Consider the following 27,595-nt stretch of genomic DNA (forward strand, 5'->3'; position numbering starts at 1 on the left):
CCACTAGCATGACTCTAATATCACCATCTTTATATCGCAAAACTATTGCAGGGAATCAAACATATCATATTCAGTGATCTACAAGTTTTATGTAGGATTTTATGACTAACCATGTGAATGACCAATTCATGTCATCTCTCTAAATAGATATAAGTAAAGCAAGAGAGTTTAATTCTTTCTACAAAATATATGCCCACGCTCTAAAAAATATAAATGAATCAAAAGAGCATTCTACAAATGGCGGTTTTCTATGTGAAGAGAAACATGCAATCCAAACTTCAAATGATATAAGTGAAGCACATGAAGCGTTGTATAAAGCCATACTCAAAAGATATAAGTGAAGTGCAAAGAGCATTCTATAAATCAACCATGGACTATCTCATACCAGTATGGTGCATCAAAGAAAAGTGAAAACTAAATACAAAAGACGCTCCAAGATTTGCACATATTGCATGAACGAAACGAATCCGAAAACATACAGATACTTGTTGAAGAAAGATGGGATGCCTTCTGGGGCATCCCCAAGCTTAGATGCTTGAGTCTCCTTGAATATTTGCTTGGGGTGCCTTGGGCATCCCCAAGCTTGAGCTCTTGCCTCTCCTCCTTCTCCTCACATCGAGACCCCCTCGATCTTCGAACACTTCATCCACACAAAACTCAACAGAAATCTCGGTAAGATCCGTTAGTATAATAAAGCAAATCACTACTCTAAGTACTGTTGCAAACCAATTCATATTTTGTTTTTGCATTGTAGCTACTATAATATAACTTTTCCATGGCTTAATCCACTGATAGAAATCGATAGTTTCATCAAAACAAGCAAACGATGCATCAAAAACAGAATCTGTCTTAAACAGGATAGTCTATAGTAATCTGAACATTCACCATACTTCTGTTACTCCAAAAATTCTGAAAAATTAGGAAAAATAAACAATTTGCATATAAAGACAGTGCAAAATGTTTCAGAACCGTTCGACATTCTAGTAAAAAAAATGTAAAATCACGTACTATGGCCAAAGTTTCTGTTTTGCACCGCACAAACCAACAAGCAATGTAAACATCCTAAAGGCAAATCTTGGCACATTATTTTTATGATACAATGGATTTGTACAAGGGGATAATTATTTTTGTTGAAAAGTTTCTGTAATTAAGATTCAAAAAGTTTCTGTGAGCATGAACAAAGTTCAAGGCTAGCTCCCACTTTAACAATGCTCGTCTTTCTCACTTTCACTTTTCTTTTTGAAAAAGTTTTAGGTTCCCCTCTTTAAACTTGATAAAAGCACACAACAGAAATAAATAACTCTCTAAAACTTCCGGGTTGTCTCCCTGGCAGCGCTTTCTTTAAAGCCATTAAGCTAGCCATATGTGCTCAAGTAATGGATCCACCCGGATCCCAAGGTATATCAAAGCCAATTTTAATTAACAATGATTTGTGATTTAGTAGTGAGCACAAAGTAACGTATATCATGCAACAACGAAGTCTAACTCTCTTCCTATCCATCGGAATGTCATAAAAGAACAATTCATGCACACCTAGTAAAGGCCAATGCATAGTATAAACAGTTTCTTGCAATTTTGTCATATTGGAAACATGAAGAGGCGGAGATATAGTTCCTCTCTCATAATAATTGCAAGTAGCAGCAAGCACATGCATATTATATCTATCAAAATCATCATGTGTAGTAGTAAAATGCAACCCATCAATATAATCCTTAATAAGAGCAAACTTCTCCGATATAGTGTAGTCGGGAAAATTCAAAAAAATAATCGGACTATCATGCGTGGGTGCAATAGCAACAATTTCATGTTTAACATATAGCAAGTTCATCTCCATAAGCATAATTCATATTGGCATCTTGGCCACAAGCATAGAAAGCATCATCAAAAGGGGATATTTCAAAAGAATCAACGGGATCATAACAATCATCATAGCAATCATCCTTCGGTAAGCACGAAGGGAAATTAAACAATGTATGAGTCGAAGAGTTACTCTCATTAGAAGGTGGGCACGAGTAGCTAATCCGCTCTTCCTCCTTTTGTTCTTCTCTCTCCTCCTCATCTTTTTCATCCAATGAGCCCACAGTTTCATCAATTCCTTCTTCCATAGACTCCTGCAACATATTAGTCTCTTCTTGGACAACGGAGGAGTCCTCAATATATGGTTTAACATAGGCATTAGAAGCATAATTATCATAACGATATTTAAGTATGGCAAAAATTTTAGTTTTGTAAAGAGTGGCATCATACTTTCCAATCAATGAAGCAATTTCATAAGCACCCTTAAAAGCAACAAATTCTTCAATTTGTTGAACATCATAGTAATTATAAACAACCTTAGCATACGAAGATACGATTCCATTATCACTAAACTCACATTGGTAGGGAAGGTGTTTCTTAGGGTCTTTAGAACAAGTAAAATCATATATTTCTCATAAATTCCAAGCATAGCATTGCAAACGATGAATTTGATCCAGTAAAAGTTTCCCTTTTTAGATAAGCAGTGTCGCACATAACAAGCATGCTCATTTAAAGATTTGCCCTCAACTAAGCTCGTTGGGATTTCAGCCCGAGCACATAGGGATCGAAGATGATCCAAGTAAAACCTTTCAGGAGTGATAGATTTTGGGTGGTTCTTCAACCATTGGTTCAGTAGGTACCACTAATTTTTTTTGTATTTTGCGTTTCCTACCAATAACTAAACATAGAAAACAAGAGCACGAAATAAAAACTACTTAGTGATAAAGCAAACAAGCACACACGAGAATATTCACCCCACGCTATAACTCCCCAGCAACGGCGCCAGAAAAAGGTCTTGATAACCCACAAGTAAATTAAACCAATCATAGCAATTCACCAATTACCGACAGGACAACGAAAATCTACTCAGACATCATAGGATGGCAACACATCATTGGATAATAATATGAAGCATAAAGCACCATGTTGGTAGATAGATGGGGGAAGGTGATGAATATGTTGGTGAAGATGACAGAGGTGTTGGTGTAGATCGCCGTCACACGATGATGGCCCCGACGGCGTTCCGGCGCTACCGGGAGAGAGGGGGAGAGAGCCCCCTTCTTCTCCTTCTCCTTCTTCTTCCTTGACCTTCTCCCTAGATGGGAGAAGGGTTTCCCCTCTGGTCTATGGCCTCCATGGCGGCGGAGGGGCGAGAGCCCCTCCGAGATTGGATCTGTCTCTCTATTTTTGCGTTCCGGATTCTGGCCTTTCTCCGTTTCTTATATTCCTGGAGATTCGTAACTCCGATTGGGCTGAAATTTTAACACGATTTCTATCCGGATATTGGCTTTCTTGAGGCAAAAGAAGGGCACCAACCGCCTTACGGAGTGGCCACGAGGGACCAGGGCATGCGCCCCTGCCTCGTGGCCCCCTCGGGCATCGTCTCGCGTTGATTCTTCTTCCCAAAATTCACATATATTCCAAAAAAATCTCCGTCAGGTTTTATCCCGTTAGGACTCCGTTTGATATGGATTTTCTGCGAAACAAAAAACATGCAACAAATAGGAACTGGCACTGGGCACTGGATCAATATGTTAGTCCCAAAAATAGGATAAAAAGTTGCCAAAAGTGTATAAAAGTTGTAGAATATTGGCATGGAACAATCAAAAATTATAGATACGACGGAGACGTATCAATCGCCTGCGATTATGGCATCGCACACAATTTTGTCGAAGGGTCTCTGATCATAGTGTCGCGTTAGCAGCATCCTGTAGTAGTGAAACTCTTCAAATGTGGCCGGATTTTGGTTGGAAAGTTTGATAGGATCACCCATGTTCTCAAATTCAACACATGCGGCAGCATCCTCGCCCTCATCCTCCATGATCATGTTGTGAATGATCGCACAACAGGTCATCACCTCCCACAAAGTCTCTGGATCCCATTTTTAGCAGGTCCATGAACAACTGCAAAACGTGCCTGCAGAACTCCAAAAGCCCTCTCAACATCCTTTCTAGCTGCTTCTTGTCTTTGGACAAAGTGAGATTTTTTCTGACCAACTGGGTTAGAGATGGTGTTCACAAAGGTACCTCAAGGAGGATAGATACCGTCAACCAGATAGTAGCCCATGTTATACTCATGGCAAGGAGGAGTTTTACCTCCAGTCTAGCAAACAATGGTGATCGATGCAGCACATTGATGTCATTGTGAGGCATGCCGAATAAAGCATGCCAAATCCAATGATCATGTGATGCAAGTGCTCCAAGAATGATGGTGGGCTTCTGAAAGGATCGAGAAGAGGTGTCTAGAGGGGGTGATTAGACACTAAGTGCCAAAATTTGTAGTTTTTAAAATTCTTAAGTTTAAGTGGAGTTTAAGCACAAGTTTAACAAACACAATACATATCAAGCAAGCATGCAATGAGTATATGAGCAGCGGAAAGTAAAGCATGCAACTTGCAAGAATGTAAAGAGAAGGGTTTGGAGTATTTAAACGCAATTGGAGACACGGATGTTTTTGTCATGGTTCCGATAGGTGATGCTATCGTACATCCACGTTGATGGAGACTTCAACCCACGGAGGGTAACGGTTGCGCGAGTCCACGGAGGGCTCCACCCACGAAGGGTCCACGAAGAAGCAACCTTGTCTATTCCATCATGGCCGTCGCCCACGAAGGACTTGCCTCACTAGCGGTAGATCTTCACGAAGTAGGCGATCTCCTTGCCCTTACAAACTCCTTGGTTCAACTCCACAATCTTGTTGGAGGCTCCCAAGTGACACCTAGCCAATCTAGGAGACACCACTCTCCAAGAAGTAACAAATGGTGTGTTGATGATGAACTCCTTGCTCTTGTGCTTCAAATGATAGTCTCCCCAACACTCAACTCTCTCTCACAGGATTTGGATTTGGTGGAAAGAAGATTTGAGTGGAAAGCAACTTGGGGAAGGCTAGAGATCAAGATTCATATGGTTGGAGTGGAATATCTTGACCTCAACACAAGTGTAGGTGGTTCTCTCTTAGAAAATGTGTATTGGAAGTGTAGGTATGTTCTGATGGCTCTCTCCATGAATGAAGAGTGGGTGGAGGGGTATATATAGCCTCCACACAAAATCTAACCGTTACACACAATTTGCCAAACTCGGTGGGACCGAATGGTTAAACTCGGTCGGACCAATTCAGCAAACCTAGTGACCGTTAGGATTTTTGGTGGGACTGAGATGCAACTCGGTAGGACCCATATGGTTAGGGTTAGGGCATAACGTAATCTCGGTGTGACCGATTACACAAACTCGGTGGGACCGATTTTGGTAATAAGCTAACCAAAGAGTTGGTCAGGAAAACTCGGTGAGACCGATTACACAAACTCGGTGGGACCGATTTTTGGTAATGAGCTAACCAAAGAGTTTGCATTGTAATCTCGGTAGTACCGATTGCTCAAACTCGGTGAGACCGATTTTGGTAATGGACATACACAGAGAGATTACAATCCCATCTCGGTGAGACCAAGATCCCTATCGGTGAAACTGATTTGCTAGGGTTTGTGGCAGTGGCTATGACATCTGAAACTCGGTGGCACCGGATAGATAGAATCGGTGGGGCCGAGTTTGACTTTTGGTTTAGGTCATATGTGGATGTGGGAAGGTAGTTGAGGGTTTTGGAGCATATCACTAAGCACTTTGAGCAAGCAAGCCATTAAGCAACACCTCATCCCCTCTTGATAGTATTGGCTTTTCCTATAGACTCAATGTGATCTTGGATCACTAAAATAGAAAATGTAGAGTCTTGATCTTGAAGCTTGAGCCAATCCTTTGTCCTTAGCATCTTGAAGGGGTTCCACATCCTCTAGTCCATGCCACTCCATTGTTGAACTTATCTGAAACATACTAGGTAAAAGTGTTAGTCCAACAAGAGATATGTTGACATTAATTACCAAAACCACCCAAGGAGCACTTGTGCTTTCAGCTTCTTAACATGACCCTGATATTGCCCTTGTAAAGCTTTCGGGCAGTTCTTCCATTTCCAATGCATGCAGTCAAGTGATCCGAGCAAACATGGCCACCCTCTTGCTTTCGAGATTGCCAAGAGCCTCTCGATGTCTAGCACAGTTGGTTCTCTCAGGTCCTGAGGTCCAAACACCTCGACCACGATAGTTGCAAACCTGATCATAGCATCTCCTCATGTGCTCTCGGGCATCCGTAATTACTCGTCCCACGAATCAGCCGCCGTGCCTTATGCAAGCATCCACAGTGCGGCCGTGCATTTCCGGTAAACAGATAAACCAATCTTTCCCATGGCGTCCTTCTTCAAAATGAAGTATACATCGAAGGACAATGTTGCGCATCCAAAAGGGCCGGCGTAAATTGTCAGCGAAGAGGGCATCGAGGGAAAAGTAGTCGTCCATCAGCGCCAAATGGCCGCGCACCTAGTTGTGGTTAAGCACTTGATGACCCTTGATTGAACCCTTGAAATTGAGAACATGCTCCTCTGCACGCTCCGTATGTGCAAGCATCGCCTGCATCATCGTCTTCTCATCCGTGTAGTCCTCCTCGTCGAACGAGTCGGACTACTCAACATACTACTTGTATATGTACTCCATATATGAATCCATTGCTTCAAAGAAGAAGGGGCCAAAAATAGCTTGGGAAATTTACCGAACAGTTCCCGGGCATGATGAGCATCGTAGGAGTGGATGGTGCTTACGCGGTGGGCGAGGAGAGGTGTGGAATGGCGGCGGAGGAGAAGTGGCGTGGACTCTGGGTGCACCGTTGGAGGTGATGGACTCGTTGAGTTCCAGCAGGGGTGTGGCATGGCGGCCAGGGCGGTGGAGCGGTGGTGAAGGCAAGAGAGAAAAACTAAAGGGGAGAAATGGGAGGATGGAGGCGTGGGTTCGGGAGGAGTTTTGGGTGGGCTGCTGGGAGTGTCGGAGTCCTACGTGGCTGCTGTCCGGACTCCCACAAAGCCCTCCTCCCCCTCCCCCACTTTGTCTCGAGTTCACTGAAAAAAGTATGTCCGGACCGCTCGGCGGACTGATATAGGCCCGTGTTGGATAGCTAAACACATCTGGACTGCGTAGTTCGAACGGTGACGGGGTCCGCTTTGGAGATGCTCTTACTCACCCATTAACCGCTCCAAGCTTATGATATGGAGACCTTTGATTTATGACCATCCATTGGAGCGGTTGTTTTGTTCACCTGTTCTTTTGCATTTGTGTTTCTCGGTTACACCAATGTTTGCTTTTGCCCCCTTCCACCCCAGCCTCACCTGACGATGATTGAAGAAAGAATAAGCTTTTTGAAATTTGTACATCAATTGTACTTCGGAAAAGTTGAAATTGTCGATAGATTTGATTATGAACATACAACTTTTGAACTCCCACTAAGATCACATTCAAACGTCCTCCGAAAGTCCATAGTACTACTAAGTGTTATGTAGTGACATGTTAAAACTTTCCCTATAGATTCTTTGGGAAGTCAAATTTTATAGACTCTGACCAAGTTTGTAGAGTAAAACCCATAAATATAGAATACCAAATACATATCCTTTGATACATCACAAGACCTCCTTTCATATTGAATATATTTGCTATTGTAGATATGAATAGTTTTCTCTACAAACTTGATAAAAGTTTGTAAAGTTTGATTCTTCAGAAAATTTATATGCACTACATTATGAAATGGAGGGAGTATAAAGTTACATCTGAAACAAAGAGACAGAGTGAGGCTATTTGGAGCTCGGGCTCTGGAAAATTAATCAAAAATTATAACTGAAAGTCCCAAATGAAATTTGAAATATATTAGTATATATAGATGTATTCAACGTGAGTGCAAAAATTCATTAAGACATAGTACTTTAACATGTGAGGTACATATTTATTACTATATGATTTGTAATAGCAAAAATACATGTCTTTTTTATACAAATATGCTCATAAGTATATTGAAACAAAAAAACATGTATTACATTGAAAATTTATAGACACATAGATCACATCCTCGTAGAAGCAAAGTGTTTATGCTTATATTCTCTCTGTTCCTAAATATAAGTCTTTGTAGAGATTCCACTATAAACCACATACGAATATATACATATGCATTTTAAATGTAGATTCATTCATTTTTCTTCGTATGTAGTCCACCTAGTGAAATCTCTACAAAGACTTATATTTAGGAATGGAGAAAGTACAAGGGTAAGGGTCTTCTCCTTTCGTATCTCTCCATTCTGAAGCAGGTCAGGGGACCTGAACCTCCAGATCGCATCTCACGAATCACCTAACCCTCCCTGCTCCTAACCCTCTCGCTCCCGCGCGGCGCCGCCGCGCCGCACCGGAGCGCCCCTGCCGGCCGTCTCCCGTTCACTCCAGCGCACACCCTCTCCCCGCCGCCGCCGTCGGGGACGTTGCAGGCAAAGCCTGTGTGCCGCAGCGGCGGCGGCGACGTTTCTTCTCGGCCAACGATTCAGTTAGGACGGCGACAGTCCGCAATGACCGAATCTACAGCAGTTGTGCAGGCCGGCGGCGGCCAGGCAAGCGGCGTCGTTCGACGACAGGTCCAGTGGCGGCGGCTTGGGCATCCGATGTCGTGTATCGTCCCGTCAACAGCTTGCTGCCCCTGGGATCGACCCGCCTCACAAGGACGCAGGGGGCTCCGACCCTAGGTGTGGCGGTGGTGGCCGCCTCCTTCGCCGGACATGGTCAGCCTAAGGCTGGGTGGTCGGATCTCCAGATCCGTCATCTAGTCTCGGCTGCGAGTTGGGGAGACGGAGTTACCGGTGAAAACAGGGCCGATGGCGGCGTATTGCGTCGTTACCTTGATGAAGGCATCGTCGTGTAACTTGTGTCGACCCACTCGTGCTGCTTTGGGGGAAACCCTAAGATCTGGTCATCCAGATTGAATGATGGTGGTACTGCGGTGCCGTTACTCTCTTGGGAGCATCGTTTGTCGAGCAGCGCTGGAAGACAGAGGCAGGAGGTGGAGCAGCTAAGTCTTGCATGGAGCTTCGGTGGAGATGTCAAGTCATGCCTGGCTGACAGGTGCTACGATATGTCATGCCTGGTCGACAGGTGCTACGCACAACAGATCTTCCAGAGTCTTCATGTCTTGGTGAACGCGCACAGGGCGGTGGCGCCATTGGGCGCCATGGGGGCGTCGACGGATGTCTGACTGGCAAGGATAATGCGGATCTTTATCCTAAAGATGGGTCAGTGGTCCGACGATGATGACGGCTTCTGGCTTCTAAAACGTGTGCATGTGGTGCACGCTTTAGGTTTGATGCACTGGCTATTGGTCCCGATGCGTTATGTGGATGGATTAGCGACGACACCGGTTTTAGATATGGGAGATGATAGCACTCCATATTATCGAATTTGTAGGTGTGAGTGATGGCTTTGGGTGGCTTGATGTATTTTCTTGTTAAACCTTTGTGGAATAATGAATGAAGATGGTTGTATGCATCGATTGATGCAGAGGCCGGGGGTTTAGTCTCTTTTTTCAAAAAAAAAAAAATCACATCCATGTGTACACATGATTTACTTTTCTCTCAGATTATTTGGACACTTCAAAATTTTAGTTTCGTGTTCATATTATGGGACGAACAATTACTTCTAATTTACGTGTGAGCACATTTGTAGAGTGTGCCTTTCTGCATTCTGAAATGAGGCCACTTTTAAAACCCGAGCACCCAAACACCGAGCAAACCACCAAAGGTTCACACCACACCAGCACTGACTCGACAGTACGCGCTCTCCAAGCGCGCGCACGTACGCGCTCGCTAGCCGGCCGGTCATGGAGCCCACCGTGCGCGACGTCCTGGCCTTCCACCGCGTCGACCGCGCCGCCTACGAGCACCTCGTCTCGCTCGGCGCCGGCCGGCAGCCCGCTCGCGACGCCGTGGCGCTCCTCATGTGGGTGCACCACAGCGTGGGCGCCGACGCGGTCGCCAGCGTGTGCCACGAGGTCCGCACCCCGGCCGACGCCGCGCGGCTCGTCTCCGACGCCCTCGCCGTCCTGCACGGCGTCGCCTGGCCGCGGCCGCACCGTCGTCAGGGCGCCGGGATGCCGCTCGTGTGCGGCGGCTGCGGAGGGGCAGTGGCCGCGGACGCGCGCCCGTTCCTGGCCGGGCTGGTCCCGGGCGGCGAGCCGCGCGCGCGGCGTGGCGTGGCGGGCGTCCTGCGGGGCGTCGGGGCGCTGGTGTTCGACGACCGGCTGCAGGCGCTGCTGCGGCGGCACGAGAAGGATGGCGGCCCGGTCCCGGCGGAGCTGGCGGCGCCGTACCGGCCCGGCGACGCCGACGCCGACGCCGACGAGGAGGGCGGGCGGTCGCTGTTCATCACGTTCTCCAAGGGGTTCCCATTAACGCGCGAGGAGATCAGTGCCTACTTCACAGAGTACGTAGCTCCCAAATCCCGAAGCAAAGCATGCCCCCGACTAATCATAGACTTTTGCATGCATGCACTCCTTTGACTGCTCCGTTGCACACATACTACTCCTACTAGATGCATTTATGGCTTTTTTTCCGATGAAAACATGTTTTACTACTCAACAAAACGCTGTAGTATTACTCGGTGGTTTTAGCTGTTTCATTCGTCTGCACAACTCTGCGCGGCTGCAGCCTGCAGCCTGCAGCGTAGGAGGAGTCTCCTTTCCTTTCCCCTGTTTATTTTCTGGTCTTGCCCTCTGTCGTGTCAGGTGCTTTGCGCGAGGCCACAAGAGCCAAGGCAGAGCTGTCGCGGAGCGGATGAGCTGGTATCGTATCGTAGGGGTACTAGTACGTAGCCTGTACAGTTGCTTTGACTCGGTCGCATCGTCAAAAGCAAAATTTTCCGTTCCAGTTTTGGAAGTTTTGTTGGGCTGCTTTTGGTTTTGGAGGCCTGGTGGCCTGCCTTCTTTTCGGTCACAGCTAGCTAAGCTAGCCATCCTGTGACGTGCCCGCTGCTGCTCGATGCAGTACAGTACGCACCACTTTTAACGTCACCCTGATGATCGATCCATCCATCCATCACAAGGCCATTGCCCACCATTCTGCTTAGTAACATTATTACTCTATGTATGTATTGGTGCAGGAGGTGGGGCGAGGGGTGCGTGGAGAGCGTGATGATCGAGAGGGCGCCGCCGCTGGGGGAGCCGCCGAGGTACGGCAGGGTCGCGTTCCGGTGGGCGTCCGTGGCGGAGGCGGTGCTGGGCGGCCAGCGCCTGGTGAAGCTGCTCGTCAACGGGCGCCAGCTATGGGCGCGCAAGTACGTCCCCAAGCCACACCAACCACCGCTAAGCTAGCTCCCTCCCTCCCTCCATGGATTCACCCTACACATCCAGCATACACGCACGCACCGCCTGCGCCTGGCAACATATGCTTCACCAAACTAGCTAGCTACACGGACAGCACACGGAAGGAACACGTACGTGTTCACCTCTCTTTTTGAAACTCAAAGCTTACTACTCTAGTTGGTACATTAATACCGAGTATGTATGTATGTACTACTCACTTTTATATACTCCTCGTATCTTGGTACCAATTGACATGGTAAAACAACAAAGCATATGCAACCAACAGGTATGTTGTTGAATCCTTGACATTCCAAATTCATCTGATATGCACAAACAAAAGTAGTATGGTATATTGGATCCATTGTACAGCAACAACACTGAGCAGCACTGTATCAGGAACTACATTTAGGCCTTTAACTACAACTCATGGAATTCGTTCTCACAGTGCCAACCGTATGTTTCACTATAGCTTGTCATCCAGAGGGCCTGTTTGAGCTACAGTTATGATCAGAATGATCAGCTACGTACTGCTGCTTTTAGCCTGTTGATTGCTTCTTTACACCATGAATATGAACGGATCAGCGATAGTCTCTCCACCTGTATGTCCGGGGGTTGTACGACCTCCTCTGCAGCCATGAAACGATAGCCTCAACATCGTCCTCTGAGGATGATGGTGTTGATGACGATGACGACGCCGCCGCTGCCGCCGCGGGAGGGTGGTTGTCAGCTTGTCTTGCTCGACCAGATGGTGTTGATGATGCGATGAAGCTACGCCAGAGCCGATCAACCATATCCTTGCACATCTCGTCGCCGTCGTCGGGGAACGACTCCAACTTGTCGATGATGTCCTGCATGGCCAGGTGGAAGCCCTGGACCTGCAACAAGATGCTGTGAGCCTCGTCCACCAGCCTGTGGTTCCGCATCAGAGATATGGCGGCATCCGCCACCCCCTCCCGCACAAATCTGCTCCAGTTCTCCTCGGCCTCGCACAGGCTGGCCAGCGCCACCGCCACCGTCTTCTTCACATCAATGTCTCCCACCAGCAGCAGCTCCATCAGTGGAGCAAAGCCTCCAAGCTCACCGATCTTGATCTTGTTGTAGTAGTTGTCAGCCAGCAGCCCAAGGATCCGAGCGCACTTGGCCCTCGTGGGCACTGGCCCCAGCAATGCCCTCGCGATCAGCACGGGTATGGCGTACCGGTCGTCTCCGAAAACCTCCTTGTTGGGGCTGTAGGAAGCTGCCCTGGCAAGGATCTCCAGGACGACGTCGTCCAGCTCAGGGTGAGGCTCCAGGCATGTCTCCGGCAGGACGCAGGCGAGCTTGGTTATTGTCCCTGGGCTGCGCCCCAGCAGATGCAGGAATGAGCACCGCTCCTGGCCGGCGAGAAGGCGCAGGACAGCTTCGTAATCCTCTTTAGAGCTCCTGGGGGAGTTGGCCAAGAGGGTGACTTCCTTGAACAGGGCTTCCTCCTCGGGAGAGATAGCTGGTGGATCGGTGGGTGCTGCCAGATCACTGATCCTGTTTGAGGCACGCCAACGCGAAATGTAGAGCGCAATGAGCGCATCAGGGATGAAGATGCTGTGCGTGAGGACCTCGCCGGTAACTGGACACATGCGTTTGTTTTTCTTCCACCATTTCTCCAGTTCAGACTGATCAACGGTCTGCAGCCAGCAACCAAGGAGATGAAACATAGTACAAAAAAGAAGAACTCACAGTAATGCAGCTCAGGTATTACAACAGTTCTATTAACATTCAGTGTCGACAATTAAAGAAGAGTAGTAAAAAATGCAGCGAACAAGACACGCTAACAAAACACAAGCAATAGGAGTTTTGTTTTGCCATTCTCTTTTTCAAATGCATCGAGACATAAAGCTTTTGTGTTTTCTTGGGAGGAAAAAAGAAAGAATGCCCCAACCCAGAACTAATAAAACGCTATGGTATCAGAAACCCTTCTAACAGATCCTCCTATGAGATTGATATCCACTAGTATCCTGATCAGTATAGCAGCACAACCTTATTTGAACAAACACAACCGTATATCAGCGACATCCTACGATCCAACACAAAACTCTTCAGAAACATCTCTAGGAACTCAACAAGCAAGCATCTACAGTTCTACACAAAGGATCTCTAATTCTCAGTTAACATTTGCACTGCAACCAAACAAGATATCATAGTGAGGAATGATGAAAATCAATCTGAGTTCTTGAATCTGTAGAAACAATAGCATTACATATTTTCGTGGTCAGATAAGAAATACTCTTGCTAACAGGAAAGTCAAAGCATTTCAATCACACCATCTCCAAAGTGGTCTCAAAAGATGAATACAATGCCCATCCAACACTAATAAATAAGTGAGAAAATCAAGAACAACAGTACAACACCCATTGCATCATCTCATCCAAAACAAACACATCCAAACAAATGAAATCATATTGTCAGCAGAAAAACTATCTGTGAGATTTTTAACACAACAGTTTTTTTATCAGATTGATCCCAGCTACAAGTAACTCCATTGCACTACACTATTTTTTTCACTTTAACTTCAGGGATATTATCTGATCGAACTTTGGTGAGAAGTACAACCTTTACAGATCACACTTATTTTTTTATATAACTACATTCAAGCTTCTGAATTATGCTCAATCCAACATGCTGAACTACCCCAAGCCCACAACTAATAAAACACTAGGATTTCAGAAACATTTCTAAAAAGTTTCCTCCATCCACTAAGTATCCCAAGTTCCCAACCAGTATCACGTATCTGAAATTTTGAACCAAAATGCTGTATGAATTAGTACGTCTGATCCTCAGCGAGATCCTCAAAATTCTTCAGAAACAGACTCAAGAGAGACTTGAAGAGTAAGCAAAAATTTAAGGATCTCAATTGACCCTGACACAACAGTCTAACAAGATTTGATATAGAGATAAAAATCATGCTAACTTTAAAGTCTGAACTAACCTGAACATTTCAACTACATAAGAGTTTCCAAACTGGTCTTACAAGATGGAAACAGTGCGCATCCATGATCCAAACAGAAGGAATTAAGTAAACGTACTTCAAATGTTACAAGACCCATTGCATTAGTTAATCCCAAACAAGTGAAACAGCACGCAACTGGCCCAAGAAGTAACTCCACTGCAGCACACTAGTTTTTCACTGGATTTAACTTCAGGGATATTATCTGATCAAATTTTAGTGAGAAGTTCAACTTTTATAGATCACGTTACAACGATATAATTACATATCAAGCTTCTGAATTATTCTCAATGCAACATGCTGAACTACCCCAAGTCCGCAACTAATAAAATGCTTTGGTTTCAGAAACACTTCTAAATTTCTTCCTCAATCCAGTAAGTATCCCAAGTTCCCAACCAGTATCACATATCTGAACCAAAATTCTGTTATATGAACTAGACAAATTATAGTACGTCTGATCCTCAGCGAGATCCTATGATCCAAAGGACAATACTCAAAATTCTTCAGAAACAGACTCAAGAGAGACTTGAAGAGTAAGCAAACTTTAAGGATCTCAACTGACCCTGACACAACAATCTAACAAGATTTCATAGAGATAAAAATCATGCTAACTTCAAAGTCTGAACTAACCTGAACATTTCACCTAGATAAGAGTTTCCAATCTGGTCTTACAAGATGAAAAGTACTTCAAATGTTACAAGAACCATTGCATTAGTTAATCCCAATTCCCAAACAAGTGAAACAGCACAAACAGCACGCAACTGGCACAAGAAGTACTACATCTCAGAGAGCAGGTGAAAGATTTGACGAACCTTTCCAGAGGTGATGACGACTGGTTTCTCCATGAACTTCTTGGAGAAAGGGCACAGGAAGAACTCCGGCACGGCCACTGGACCAATCCATAACCTCCTGGCATCGGCGCTGCAACGGTGGAGTTCGTCGGACCGGGCGGCCTCCAGAGCCCGGAATGCGCACTCGAAGAGCTCGAGCGGGGGCACCGCTTTCTCCTCGTGGGAGCACAGGTCCGTGAACCAGGCGAGCTCGGCAACCGCCTCCATTTTTCGTAACCACCTCTCTAGCCCCATCAGGTCGACCACCTTCCGATCGAGAAGGAGCTCCTTCTTGATCTTCTCCGTCCTGGGGCCTGCGGTGGCGCCCATCGTCGCCTCCAAGAACTGGGCGGCGAACTGGCCAAGAACCTCCGCCGCGTCGACAACTTTCGGCGGCGCCTCGAGCGGAGGGAAGGAGAACTCCCGTTCCGCCGCCACCTCCTGTTCTCGACCTCCTGTGATGGAAGCGGAGCTCGTGCTGGTATCCGGTGGAGGGACCAGCCTCGGCCTCGCGCTCTGATCTCTCGTCGAGGAGACGGTCTCCTCTATGGCACCGAGGTCCCAGTCGAAGGATCCTCCAGGACCACCTGCGCCGCCAGAACCGGCACCATCTGCAGCCGCAGGGACAACCGTCACCCTTGCGGACCTTCGCGTCCGCACCGAGTGGGGGACGGGCCTCGACCCGGCGCCAGGCGGAGACGGCGACCTCGACCCGGCGCCAGGCGTAGGAAACGGCGACCTCGACCCGGCGCCAGGCGGAGGGGACGGCGACCTCGACCTCGCTCCGAATAATTTGAGGGGCCCATGATCAGCCGAAGGAGTCTGCGCCCGCGCTGTCCGCCCCCGCCTCCGCAGGCCGGGCTCTTCCTCCTCCTTGATCCCCTCCTCCGTCCAGTCCCGGATGCCGTCCATTGATGGGCGTCGCCGTTCCTCGCGTTCTTGGCCTCTTCTTGGCAGGCGCAATGTGGGGTGGGAGGGGGAGGGCTTGGGGGGAATTTGGCTTTTGGCGGCAACAAGATGGATGTGAAATTGCGAACGGAGTGGAGGTTACCAGCCTAGGATGGCTTCCTTTTGTAACCGGAAAGAGGGGGGGGGGGGGGGGGGGGGGGGGGGGGGGGTTCATCAGGTAATTTGATTATTTGCATGCTACACAAAAAAATAAATATCTGGCCCAAAAACGACAAAGATAAAGCCCATTATAATCTGTGTATTTATCTTTTTTGTATACATTACATGTTAACATAAAAGTTCATGAAATTTTATACATGTATACTACAAATAAATATCTATGTATATACTTTTTTTCAGATTTTTTCAATGTGTGAAAATAGTATTTTCGCTGAAAAGAAATAACGAGCTATATGGAGCTCGGTCTCTGCTATGCTTTTTCGCGAGGAACTGCAGGCTTAACGGGTCCTGGTCCAGGATCACCAACAGGCAACAGCAGACGTCCATTCCGCCCTCAAGATTTGTGCAGGCCAATCATATTTGGCACTCGCGTGGCATGACAATCAAGCATAGTTTATGGGACCCACAATCTATCTTTCTCTACTTTATCTTCTCACAATCGCATTGCTAGCACGGAGAAGGCATGACCGAAAGAGTAGGCGACTTCACTTGGCCAGACCTATCCATGCCAATGAAGTAAGGGAAAACTGGACGTGGAGTTTCTACACCCAGGAGCAAATGCTCCTGGTGTGAATAGTGACATTAAATAAATTTTAAAATAATTCAAAAAATTCTGAATTTTTTTGTGGCATGCTTTAAAAAATGTTTGTTGTGCATGCAAAAATTTGTCACAAAATCACATTGGTGGAAGGTATGGTAAAAAAAATCGATGCTCTGAAAATATTACTTACAAAAGCATTTTGGAGCTCTGATTTTGTTTTTTTCGGCATGCCTTCCACAAATGTGATTTCGCAATGAAATTTTGCATACGCGACAAAAATTTGTGGAAGTATGTCACAAAAAAAATTCAGAATTTTTTGAATATTTTTTCTATTTTTTTGATGTTACTGTTTACACCAGGAGTATTTGTTCCTCGGCGTAGAAATGTACTTTCGGGGAAAACTTTGTTTTTGCCACTCTAGTTTTGCCAACTTTGCTTATGCCACTCTAGAATTTGACATCTCACTTTTGCTACTCTTAGCTTTTGACAATACATCACAAATGTCATTCCGTGGCAAAAACGATAATTTTTCATTTCACTTTTGCCACTCTTAGCTTTTGACATGTATCACAATTGCCATTCTAAATTTTTTGCTTTTGCCACGGAATGGCAAAAGTGATATATTGTCAAAATCTAAGAGTGGCGAAAGTGAAATGTCAAATTCTAGAGTAGCTTAAGCAAAGTTGGCAAAAACTAGAGTGGCAAAAACAAAGTTTTCCCTAACAAAATATAGTTGGGCCATCGACAAAAATAGCCCTAACAAAATATAGTTGGGCCATTGACAAAAATAGTCATCTCTATAACTATGATCATTCATGGCATAATCTTATACAGGTACGTCCGTGACTAGTAGACCGTTATTCCAACTACATCTATTACTATTAATCCACCCGAAGACCGCTATTCAGCATGCATCTCAAAGTATTAAGTTTACAAGAAACAGAGTAACACAATAAGCAAGATGACATAATGTAGACATGAAGAAATCTAGCAATAAGGTCAAACCCCCATCGTTTTATCCTTAGTGGCAATAATACAAATACATGTCGTGTCCCCATTTTATCACTGGAATATAGAACACTTCTAGATTTAACCCATTACTATGTACCACTCCCTCTGAAGATCTACTAATCAATCTTGGCCAAAGAAGACAAATAGATTCGAAAGCATAAATGTCTACTTAGTTATACAACAAAGGAACTTTAAAAGATTCAATATGATTCAATGAACAATCTGATCATAAACTCACAATTCATCATTTCCCAACAAACACACCACAAAATTACATCAGATTGAACCCCACCATACAAGAAGGAAGGGGGACATGGTATTGAAGATCCAGAGAGAGAGAGGGAGAGAGAGAATCATCTAACTATTACTATGGACACGTAGGTCCTTCAGGAACTACTCACACATGGTCATGGAGGCAACAAGGTTGATAAAGAGGCATCCTCCAATGGCTCCTCCCTCGGGCAAGACTCCTGAACAGGGATCCAGATGGGATCTCTTCGGAACAGAGACTTGCGGCGGTGATAAAATTCTTCTAGAGCAAAGACGGATGCTTTCGGTATTTAGGACGATGAATCAAGTCAAGGCGTAACCAAGGGCCCCACATGGATAGGTGGCGTGGCCACCCCCTGGTCGCACCACGTGTCCATGTGGCTAGTTGGTGCCCCCTCTCGATGCTTCCTAGGGCTTCCAGTGTTTCTTGTTGCCCAAAAAAATAGTGTTAAACTAGCAACATATTTTGACCTCCATACATATTGATTTCCTTTGAAACCAAGAGCAAGCAGAAAATGGGAACTAGCATTGGACACTAAATTAATAGGTTAGTATAGAAAAATAATACAAATTGCTATAAAAAGTATATAAAAATGATAACACAATAGCATTTAACAATAAAAAATTATAGATACGTTTGAGATGTGTCACCTGTCTAGATCTCAGGCACAACAGCCAGGTTTGGTCGGGGCGTTACAATTGGTACCAGAGCTGACCCTCATGGTTACACGAACGTGTGCAAACATGGGGCACATGTGTGGATGCTGGCATTGGCGTGCACAGATGTGTGTCAAGAAGGAACGTTCCTGCTAGGCCAACATGGACATCAGTTCCTTTGAGGGATATGTATGTGACATCTCGGCTTAATAGAAATGATTAATTATTCATATCAACAAGGTGTGCCTTCTTTTTAGGGAGCCTATCCAAAAATAACCTCAAACTTAAGTGTGCTTGGCTTGGAGAAATTTGAGGATGGGTGACCGACTAGAAAGTTGATCATGGGTGTGCATGAGTGAGGACAAATTGTGCAGGAAGGACTAGTGTTGATCTGTGGATCATTCTTGATTCCGGGCGCAACGGCCAGGAATCGGTGGGTTTCGTCGGGGTGTTACTGACGGTGTCTAGGCTGAGGGGCCTCTTACCATGCTGACTCCCAGCCTAGTGCTCTGGGACCAGGCCGGGATGGGGTCCCCTCTGACGGTTCCTGATGACCCACAAGTGTAGGTCATCTATCGTAGCTTTTCGATAAGTAAGAGTGTCGAACCCAACGAGGAGCAGAAGGAAATGATAAGCAGTTTTCAGTAAGGTATTCTCTGCAAGCACTGAAATTATCGGTAACAAATAGTTCTGTGATAAGGTAATTTGTAACGAGTAGCGAGTAATAAAAGTAAATAAGGTGCAGCAAGATGGCCCAATCCTTTTTGTAGCAAAGGACAAGCCTGGACAAACTCTTATATGAAGGAAAGCGCTCCCGAGGACACATGGGAATTATCGTCAAGCTAGTTTTCATCACGATCATATGATTCATGTTTGGTACTTTGATAATTTGATATGTGGGTGGACCGCTGCTTGGGTACTGTCCTTACTTGGACAAGCATCCCACTTATGATTAACCCCCATTGCAAGCATCCGCAACTACAACAGAAGTATTAAGGTAAACCTAACCATAGCATGATACATATGGATCCAAATCAGCCCCTTACGAAGCAACGCATAAACTAGGGTTTAAGCTTCTGTCACTCTAGCAACCCATCATCTACTTATTACTTCCCAATGCCTCCCTCTAGGCCCAAACAATGGTGAAGTGTCATGTAGTCGACGTTCACATGACACCACTAGAGGGATGACAACCTACATCTCATCAAAATATCGAACGAATACCAAATTCACATGACTACTAATAGCAAGACTTCTCCCATGTCCTCAGGAACAAACGTAACTACTCACAAAGCATATTCATGTTCATAATCAGAGGGGTGTTAATATGCATAATGGATCAGAACATATGATCTTCCACCAAGTAAACCAACTAGCATCAACTACAAGGAGTAATCAACACTACTAGCAACCCACATGTACCAATCTGAGGTTTGGATACAAAGATTAGATACAATAGACGAACTAGGGTTTGAGATGAGATGGTGCTGGTGAAGATGTTGATGGAGATTGACCCCCTCCCGATGAGAGGATCCTTGGTGATGACGATGGTGATGATTTCCCCCTCCCGGAGGGAAGTTTCCCTGGCAGAACAGTTCTGCCGGAGCCCTAGATTGGTTCCGCCAAGGTTCCGCCTCGTGGCGGCGGAGTTTCTTCCCGAAAGCTTGCTTATGATTTTTTCTCGGACGAAAGACCTCATATAGCAGAAAATGGGCATCAGAGGGCCACCAGGGGGCCCATGAGGCAGGGGGCGTGCCCAGGGGGTAGGGCGCGCCCCCACCCTCGTGGCTGGTGGGTGGCCCCCCTCTGGTACTTCTTGCGCCCAATATTTTTTATATATTCTGGAAAGTGCTCCCGTGGAGTTTCAGGACTTTTGGAGATGTGCAGAATAGGTCTCTAATATTTGCTCCTTTTCCAGTCCAGAATTCCAGCTGCCGGCATTCCCCCTCTTCATGTAAACCTTGTAAAATAAGAGAGAATAGGCATAAGTATTGTGGCATAATGTGTAATAACAGCCCATAATGCAATAAATATTGATATAAAAGCATGATGCAAAATGGACGTATCAACTCCCCCAAGCTTAGACCTCGCTTGTCCTCAAGCGAAAGCCGAAATCGAAAAATATGTCCACATGTTTGGAGATAGAGGTGTCGATAAAAATAAAATACGGACATGAGGGCATCATGATCATTCTTAGAGCAGCAACATATATATTGTCATGTGATCATTCTTAGAGCAGCAACATATATATTGTCATTCTTAGAGCATCATCATCATGATCATCATATTGTCATGTGATCTCTTATGCTAAAGTAACAATTCAATCACAATTTCAAGTATGAATCATAAACTTCATTGAAAGCTAACAAACTCTAATCTCAGTCATTGAGGCAATTGCAATTTATCATAACATAGGAAAGAGTCAATATAAGAGCTTTTCAGCAAGTCCACATACTCAACTATCATTTAGTCTTTCACAATTGCTAACACTCACGCAATATTTATGGGTATGGAGTTTTAATCGGACACAGAGAAAGATAGGGGCTTATAGTTTTGCCTCCCAACGTTTTACCTCAAGGGTAATGTCAACAATAATAGCTCATGCAGACTCACATCCAATTAGCTATATGTATCTGGATCTTTCCAGCACATTGTGCTTGCCAAAGGATAAAATGTAAAAAGGAAAGGTGAAGATCACCATGACTCTTATATAAGGTAGAAGATAAAAGTAAAACATAGGCCCTTCGCAGAGGGAAGCAGAGATTGTCATGCGCTTTTGTGGTTGGATACACAAAATCTTAATGCAAAAGAACGTCACTTTATATTGCCACTTGTGATATGGACCTTTATTACACTTCCGTGATGATACGTGTTTGGCACAGTAGGTCGCGTTTTCTATCATGCATGTACATCCATGACGATTTTATGACAGAATCAAGATAGTCATACATGTGCTGTCGTAGAAATGTTCCATGACATTACCAAAATTATCATCACAGAAGTGTCAACACTACAAATAAATACACTTCCGTGATGATACGTGTTTGTCACAGTAGGTCGCATTTTCTGTCATGCATATACATCCATGATGATTTTATGACAGAATCAAGATAGTCATACATGTGTTGTCGTAGAAATGTTCCATGACATTACCAAAATTATCATCACAGAAGTTTCCACTCCCATGACGATAAATCGCGTGTCATAGAAGTGCTTTCGTCAAGGGTGACCGACACGTGGCATCCACCGTAACAGAACGTCGTTAAGCTATCGGGTCGGGTTTTGGATCCGATAACCCGTTAACAGCCCCGACCAATGGGGATTTTCCATGTGTAAAATCATCATTGGCTGGAGGAAACACGTGTCGGCTCATCGCTAGGACAGATGTCATCCACTCATTGGACAGAAGGCGCCTATGATACGTCGACACGTGGCACGGCCGAACAGAGGCCCATTCCTGTGAAAAGGCCGGCCTGTTTGACTTGGTCAAAAGGTGGCGGGCCGGCCCATTGAAAGCCTATTAACGGCCTTGTAACGCCCTTGATGCGGCTATATCTCCCACGTGTCGAAGCACGACTTAGAGGCATAACCGCATTGAAAGCAATGTCGCAAGTGAGGTAATCTTCACACGACCCATGTAATACATAAGGGAAAGAGATACATAGTTGGCTTACAATCGCCACTTCACACAATACATGAATAAAGCATAACATCATCCAGATACAAACAAGGTCCGACTACGGAACCAAAATAAAAGAAGACTACCCCAAATGATACACAGATCCCTGATCGTCCCAACTGGGCTCCACTACTGATCAGCTGAAACGAAACCACACAAAGAACTAGATCTTCATCGAGCTCCTCCTTGAGCTCGGTTGCGTCACCTGCTCGGTATCATCGACACCTGCAAACTGGTTTTTGGAAGTAACTGTGAGTCATGGGGACTCAGCAATCTCACACACTCGCGATCAAGACTATTTAAGCTTATAGGTAAGGTAAAGGTATGATGTGGAGCTGCAGCAAGCGACTAGCATATATGGTGGCTAACATACGCAAATGAGAGCGAGAAGAGAAGGCAAAAGCACGGTCGAGAATCTATGATCAAGAAGTGATCCTAGAACAACCTACGTCAAACATTACTCCAACACCGTGTTCACTTCCCGGACTCCGCCGAAAAGAGACCATCACGACTACACACGCGGTAGATGTATTTTAATTAAGGTCAACTTCAGGTTTCTACAACCGGACATTAACAAATTCCCATCTGCCCATAACCGCGGGCACGGCTTTCGAAAGATCAATCCCTGCAGGGGTGTCCCAACTTAGCCCATCACAAGCTCTCACGGTCAACGAAGGATATTCCTTCTCCCAAGACAATCCGATCAGACTCGGCATCCCGATTACAAGACATCCTCGACAATGGTAAAACAAGTCCAGCATCACCTCCCGAATGTGCCGACAAATCCCGATAGGAGTTGCACATATCTCGTTCTCAGGGCACACTCAGATGAGACATCCTACGAGTAAAACCAACCCTCAAGTTGCCCCGAGGTGTCCCCGCAGTCTACTCGGTCGGACCAACACTCAGAGGAGCACTGGCCCAGGCGGGTTTAAATAAAGATGACCCTTGAGTCTGCGGAACCCAAGGGAAAAAGAGGCTAGGTGGCGAATGGTAAAACAATGTTGGGCATTGCTGGAGGAGTTTTATTCAAGGTGAACTGTCAAGGGGTTCCCATTATAACCCAACCGTGTAAGGAACGCAAAATCCGGGAACATAACACCGATATGACGGAAACTAGGGCGGCAAGAGTGGAACAAAACACCAGGCATAAGGCCAAGCCTTCCACCCTTTACCAAGTATATAGATGCATTAATTAAATAAGAGATATTGTGATATCCCAACAAATATTCATGTTCCAACATGGAACAAACTCCAATCTTCACCTGCAACTAGCAACGCTATAAGAGGGGTTGAGCAAAGCGGTAACATAGCCAAACAACAGTTTGCTAGGACAAGGTGGCTTAGAGGCTTGGCTTAACAATATGGGAGGCATGATAAGCAAGTGGTAGGTATCGCAGCATAGGCATAGCAAAAGAGCGAGCATCTAGCAAGCAAAGATAGAAGTGATTTCGAGGGTATGGTCATCTTGCCTGATATCCCGCAAGGAAGAAGAACGAGTCCATGAAGAAGACAAACGGACGTGGTCGAACGAATCCTCACAAACGCGACGATATCGAAACTAACCCGAAGAAGCATCACCGAAAAGAAGCAAACAACATGGTAAACAACCACCACATAAACATGGCATGATGCACAACCAAGTATGATGCATGTCCGGTTTAAATGTTCATGGCATGACAAAGTGCACAAGCAATTCTACATATTAAGTGGAGCTCAATATGCAACGAGTTGCTTATTGACGAAACACCACATCAATTATTTAGTTCTCTCTCGGTTAGGTACTCAACAATATTAAATGTTGTTTAAACATGGCAAGAGGTGATACATAACAAAACTATACCATCTAAACAATTTAAATGGGGCCGAATATAACAAACAACAAATCCGGTAAATCCCCATATGCATTAGTAATTTGGTGCAACAACAATCTAAACATTTTAATTGTTGTTATCATGATGCGGATGACATGAACAAGTTTATGCAATTTTTATTAAAAGTTGACAAGAGCATTATGAAGCATTTGTCACCGTGGTGGAAAGGAAAAAGGGTGCCACGGCAACGATAACGAAAACGGTGCCACGGCAACGTTCTGGTTCTGGTAACTCGATTGAGATACCGATGCAAAGGAGAAGTGTGCGGATGCGTGCAAAAGATGGTGGGGCGCTCCCGGATTCCGGGTGTCCCATGATTTGGCGACAAGGAAACGAGCGACAATTTGGGCATGGTGCAAACACGAGCATCTCAAACAACACAAGCATTCAGTCCACGGGCGTCGTTCCGGCGGTTATACCTTCGAAGCGTTCATTTTCGGAGCGGAATGGGTTCGGTAGTAGCAGAAGTAGTGGTTCGCGTTCGATCGGAGAGGTACTTCATGACTCCAACGTCTTCGGGGTGACGGTAGGGGTACACACGACGTCGTGGGAGTAGTGGTTCACGCCACAGTAGTCGAACTTGACGAATCCGAACTCTTCGAGGGTCGCCGGTAGAGGTACTTGTCGCATCGCTGGGCGTATTCGTACATGTTTCGGAGAGGAACTTGGCATATCCATGTACTTGGCGTTTTGCAATCCCATGTCCAGGGTCATCATGTAGTCGTTCGGGCATCATGGAGGAACTTGCCGTTCGCGGGGTCCCGGTCTTGGCCAAGGAGAGGGGCGCAGCCCACGCAAGGAGGGGAGGCTGTGGTGGGTGCACTGGGCTTGCGCGTGCAGCGATCAACGGGGCTGGGTGCCGCTAGTCATCTCCTTCGCTAGGAGACAGAACGAAGGCGCGACAGCAGGGCAAGCAGGGGGGATGGCACTGGTCGTCATCGTTCGGCACAGCAGAAGCAGGGTAGGCCAGCGACGAGGGCTTGGGGTGGTCGATCTGGTCGCCTCCGAGGCTTGGGCGCGCCAGAGCTTCAAGCTGGAGGCGGCGGACGACATCCATGGCTGCTCCCGGAGCTTCGCCAGAGGCGCGCGGACAAGGCAGGGCATGGGAGCTCGAGGTCGATGGCGTCGGGCGCTGGCCAACGCGCTCGTCAGGGACGCGTGTGGCAGGGAACTCCTGCCGATTCGGTCGGCCGGCGACGAGGCTGACGAAAGAGGATGGAGAGGGGAACGTGACGAGGGCACGGTGCTGCTCGGGGGCTTGGACTCCGCCGGCCGGAGCGACAGCAGGGAGCTCCTGCTCCAGCCAAAGATGACGACGGGAGGAAGGGGAGAGAGGCGACCACTCGGATGGAGGCAGCGGGGGCGATGGAAGAGAGGGGCGCGCGCGTGCTGGGGAGCTCCTCTCCCTGGCGATGTGGTGCAGGGTGTGTGAGGCGGCGGGAGTGGGAACGAGGAGGAGGGGATCGGGAGGAGAGGGTTCGAGCGGGGTGACTGCGCCTGCGTGAGGGTGATGGCGTGAGGGAGAGAGCGAAGGGAGAGAGCTGGGGATTCGGTCGGGGCTAGGGTTAGAATGTCCAAATGGGCCTTGGGCCAACTGGTGGTGGGCTGGCTGAGCTTAGGAGGGTTAGCTGGGCCGCTAGTTGCCGCTTCGGAGCAAAAAGGCCAACCTTTTGCTATTTCCCATTAACAGAAAAGTAGACAGAAGGATAAGGGAAGGAAAGGAATAGCTAGGGGTTTTGGAAAATGCTGAAACTTCTCCTACTGAGTCTAAGAATTATACTTAGCCCAAGAAAAGAAGTTTCACGCGATATAGAAGAGTTTAATTCAAACTCATTTGAATTTAATTCAAATGGTTTGAACTAGGACGAGGTTTTAGGGGTGACCAAAAATGTTGAGATTTTTGGTGGAGCTTCGGAAAGCGATAAAAGAATATGAGGACAAAGTTTGGAGACCAAATTTGAATCAGAAAAGGCACGAAAATATTTGCAAGTGTTTATGGTTAATTCCAAATTAATGGAATAGTTATTATAGCTCTCTAAATATCGAGAGGATATGTTGTAAAGAGAATCACCATGTGAATTCCCTCGGTTTAAATGGATCAAAGGTCCATGCCATTATTTAGTTGAGTTGCAAAAGATTTAAGAGATGATGGCATGATGACATGATGCAATGCACATGATGCAACGAACCAAACAAATCACCCGACAACACTCGGAAACATGGAAGGCATCTGAAAGCTCCGGTCTTGGGGCGTTACAACACTCCACCACTACGAGAGGATCTCGTCCCGAGATCTAGAATGGCACCGGAGGGAAAACGGAAGAGATAGAGAATAGGTAAAACTAAGTTGCTTCTTTGACAAACGAGTGAAACCAAAGAACCTTGAAAAGGTTAAGCCATTTCGAGAAAAGAATACAACTAAGATGAACGAAGTTGATAACTCTCCATTAGAAAAGAGGAACAAGGAACATCATAAGAACCCTGTAGGCTGAAAGAAATTAGAAAAAAGGGTTGCAATGGACAAGAAGTACATGCAAGCACCTCGGATGACACGAGATGTACAAGGAATGATAAAGATCAATTACGGCAATACTCCGGTTGAAAATGGAAGGCACAGAATATGAGCTTTGCAATATGAAAGCACTTGGATGAGACTCCGGTTAGAAGAGTAATGATAGACACAACACTCCGGTTAAAAATGGACAAGCATGAAAAGAACATGATATTTGAGAAAACGAGATGATGGGTGAATATAGCAGCAATACAAAGCCTCCGGAAGAAATGGAAGAATGCAAAGAAAAGAACGGAGAAGAAAAACAACATGTTCTACCTCAAACGAATTTGAGAGAGCATCCTTAGAAAAGAAGGATAGAACGGAGTTGTTGGGAAATCAACAACGAAAAGAACAGGCTTGTTGAGGCTTATGGAAAACATCTCGAGAACTTGAGGTGAAAACCTGCCACAAATGAAAACAATTGCTTGCTTGAGAGCGACGGAGAGATGAAAACATCTTTCATCGCGAGAATAGGAGGAAACTTGGATTATTGATAAGCACCCCAATAGCAACATTCCTTAGGGAAGGTTTTAGGTGAAATATAGCCCAAGATAACTCCAACAAAGAGATTGGTGGATTTAAAATATCTCATTCTTGACAGCATGTGAATCATGAAACACACAGAAATTGTCAAAAATGACATAATACCACCTCAAAATCTAAGATAGAGCGAATTGGACTTTAAGACACAAGATGAAGAATGCTTGAGCTCCTTTGAAAAGAATGTTGATGAACACTTCGAGAAGGAATTGAATCCTTGATGAACCATCATGTAGAACCTTCATGAAGAACTGCGGTAACAAAAGTATGATCACACGAAAGAAAGAGAAGTTGAAAACACTAGGTGAAGCCTTGCGA

At 45.8% G+C, this 27,595-nt stretch overlaps 2 protein-coding genes across 2 annotated transcripts; one reads left to right on the forward strand and one right to left on the reverse strand.

Annotated features, from left to right (window-relative positions):
- Positions 1-9,666: 9,666 nt before the first annotated feature.
- Positions 9,667-11,230, forward strand: LOC147985419 (uncharacterized). Its single transcript, XM_087544081.1, has 2 exons — positions 9,667-10,336; positions 11,012-11,230. The coding sequence occupies exons 1-2, from the start codon at positions 9,735-9,737 to the stop codon at positions 11,220-11,222; spliced, it is 813 nt and encodes a 270-aa protein (XP_087400207.1). The 5' UTR covers positions 9,667-9,734; the 3' UTR covers positions 11,223-11,230.
- A 316-nt stretch (positions 11,231-11,546) lies between these two features.
- On the reverse strand, positions 11,547-15,999 carry LOC125541705 (uncharacterized). The gene is made up of 2 exons (XM_048705051.2): positions 15,006-15,999; positions 11,547-12,874 (listed from the first exon to the last, which is right to left on the reverse strand). The coding sequence occupies exons 1-2, from the start codon at positions 15,933-15,935 to the stop codon at positions 11,792-11,794; spliced, it is 2,013 nt and encodes a 670-aa protein (XP_048561008.1). The 5' UTR covers positions 15,936-15,999; the 3' UTR covers positions 11,547-11,791.
- Between the last annotated feature and the right edge of the window lie 11,596 nt (positions 16,000-27,595).

This window comes from Triticum urartu, chromosome 2A (genome assembly GCF_056163025.1).
Source record: "Triticum urartu cultivar PI428250 chromosome 2A, HENAU_Tu73, whole genome shotgun sequence".
Classification (NCBI taxonomy): domain Eukaryota; kingdom Viridiplantae; phylum Streptophyta; class Magnoliopsida; order Poales; family Poaceae; genus Triticum; species Triticum urartu.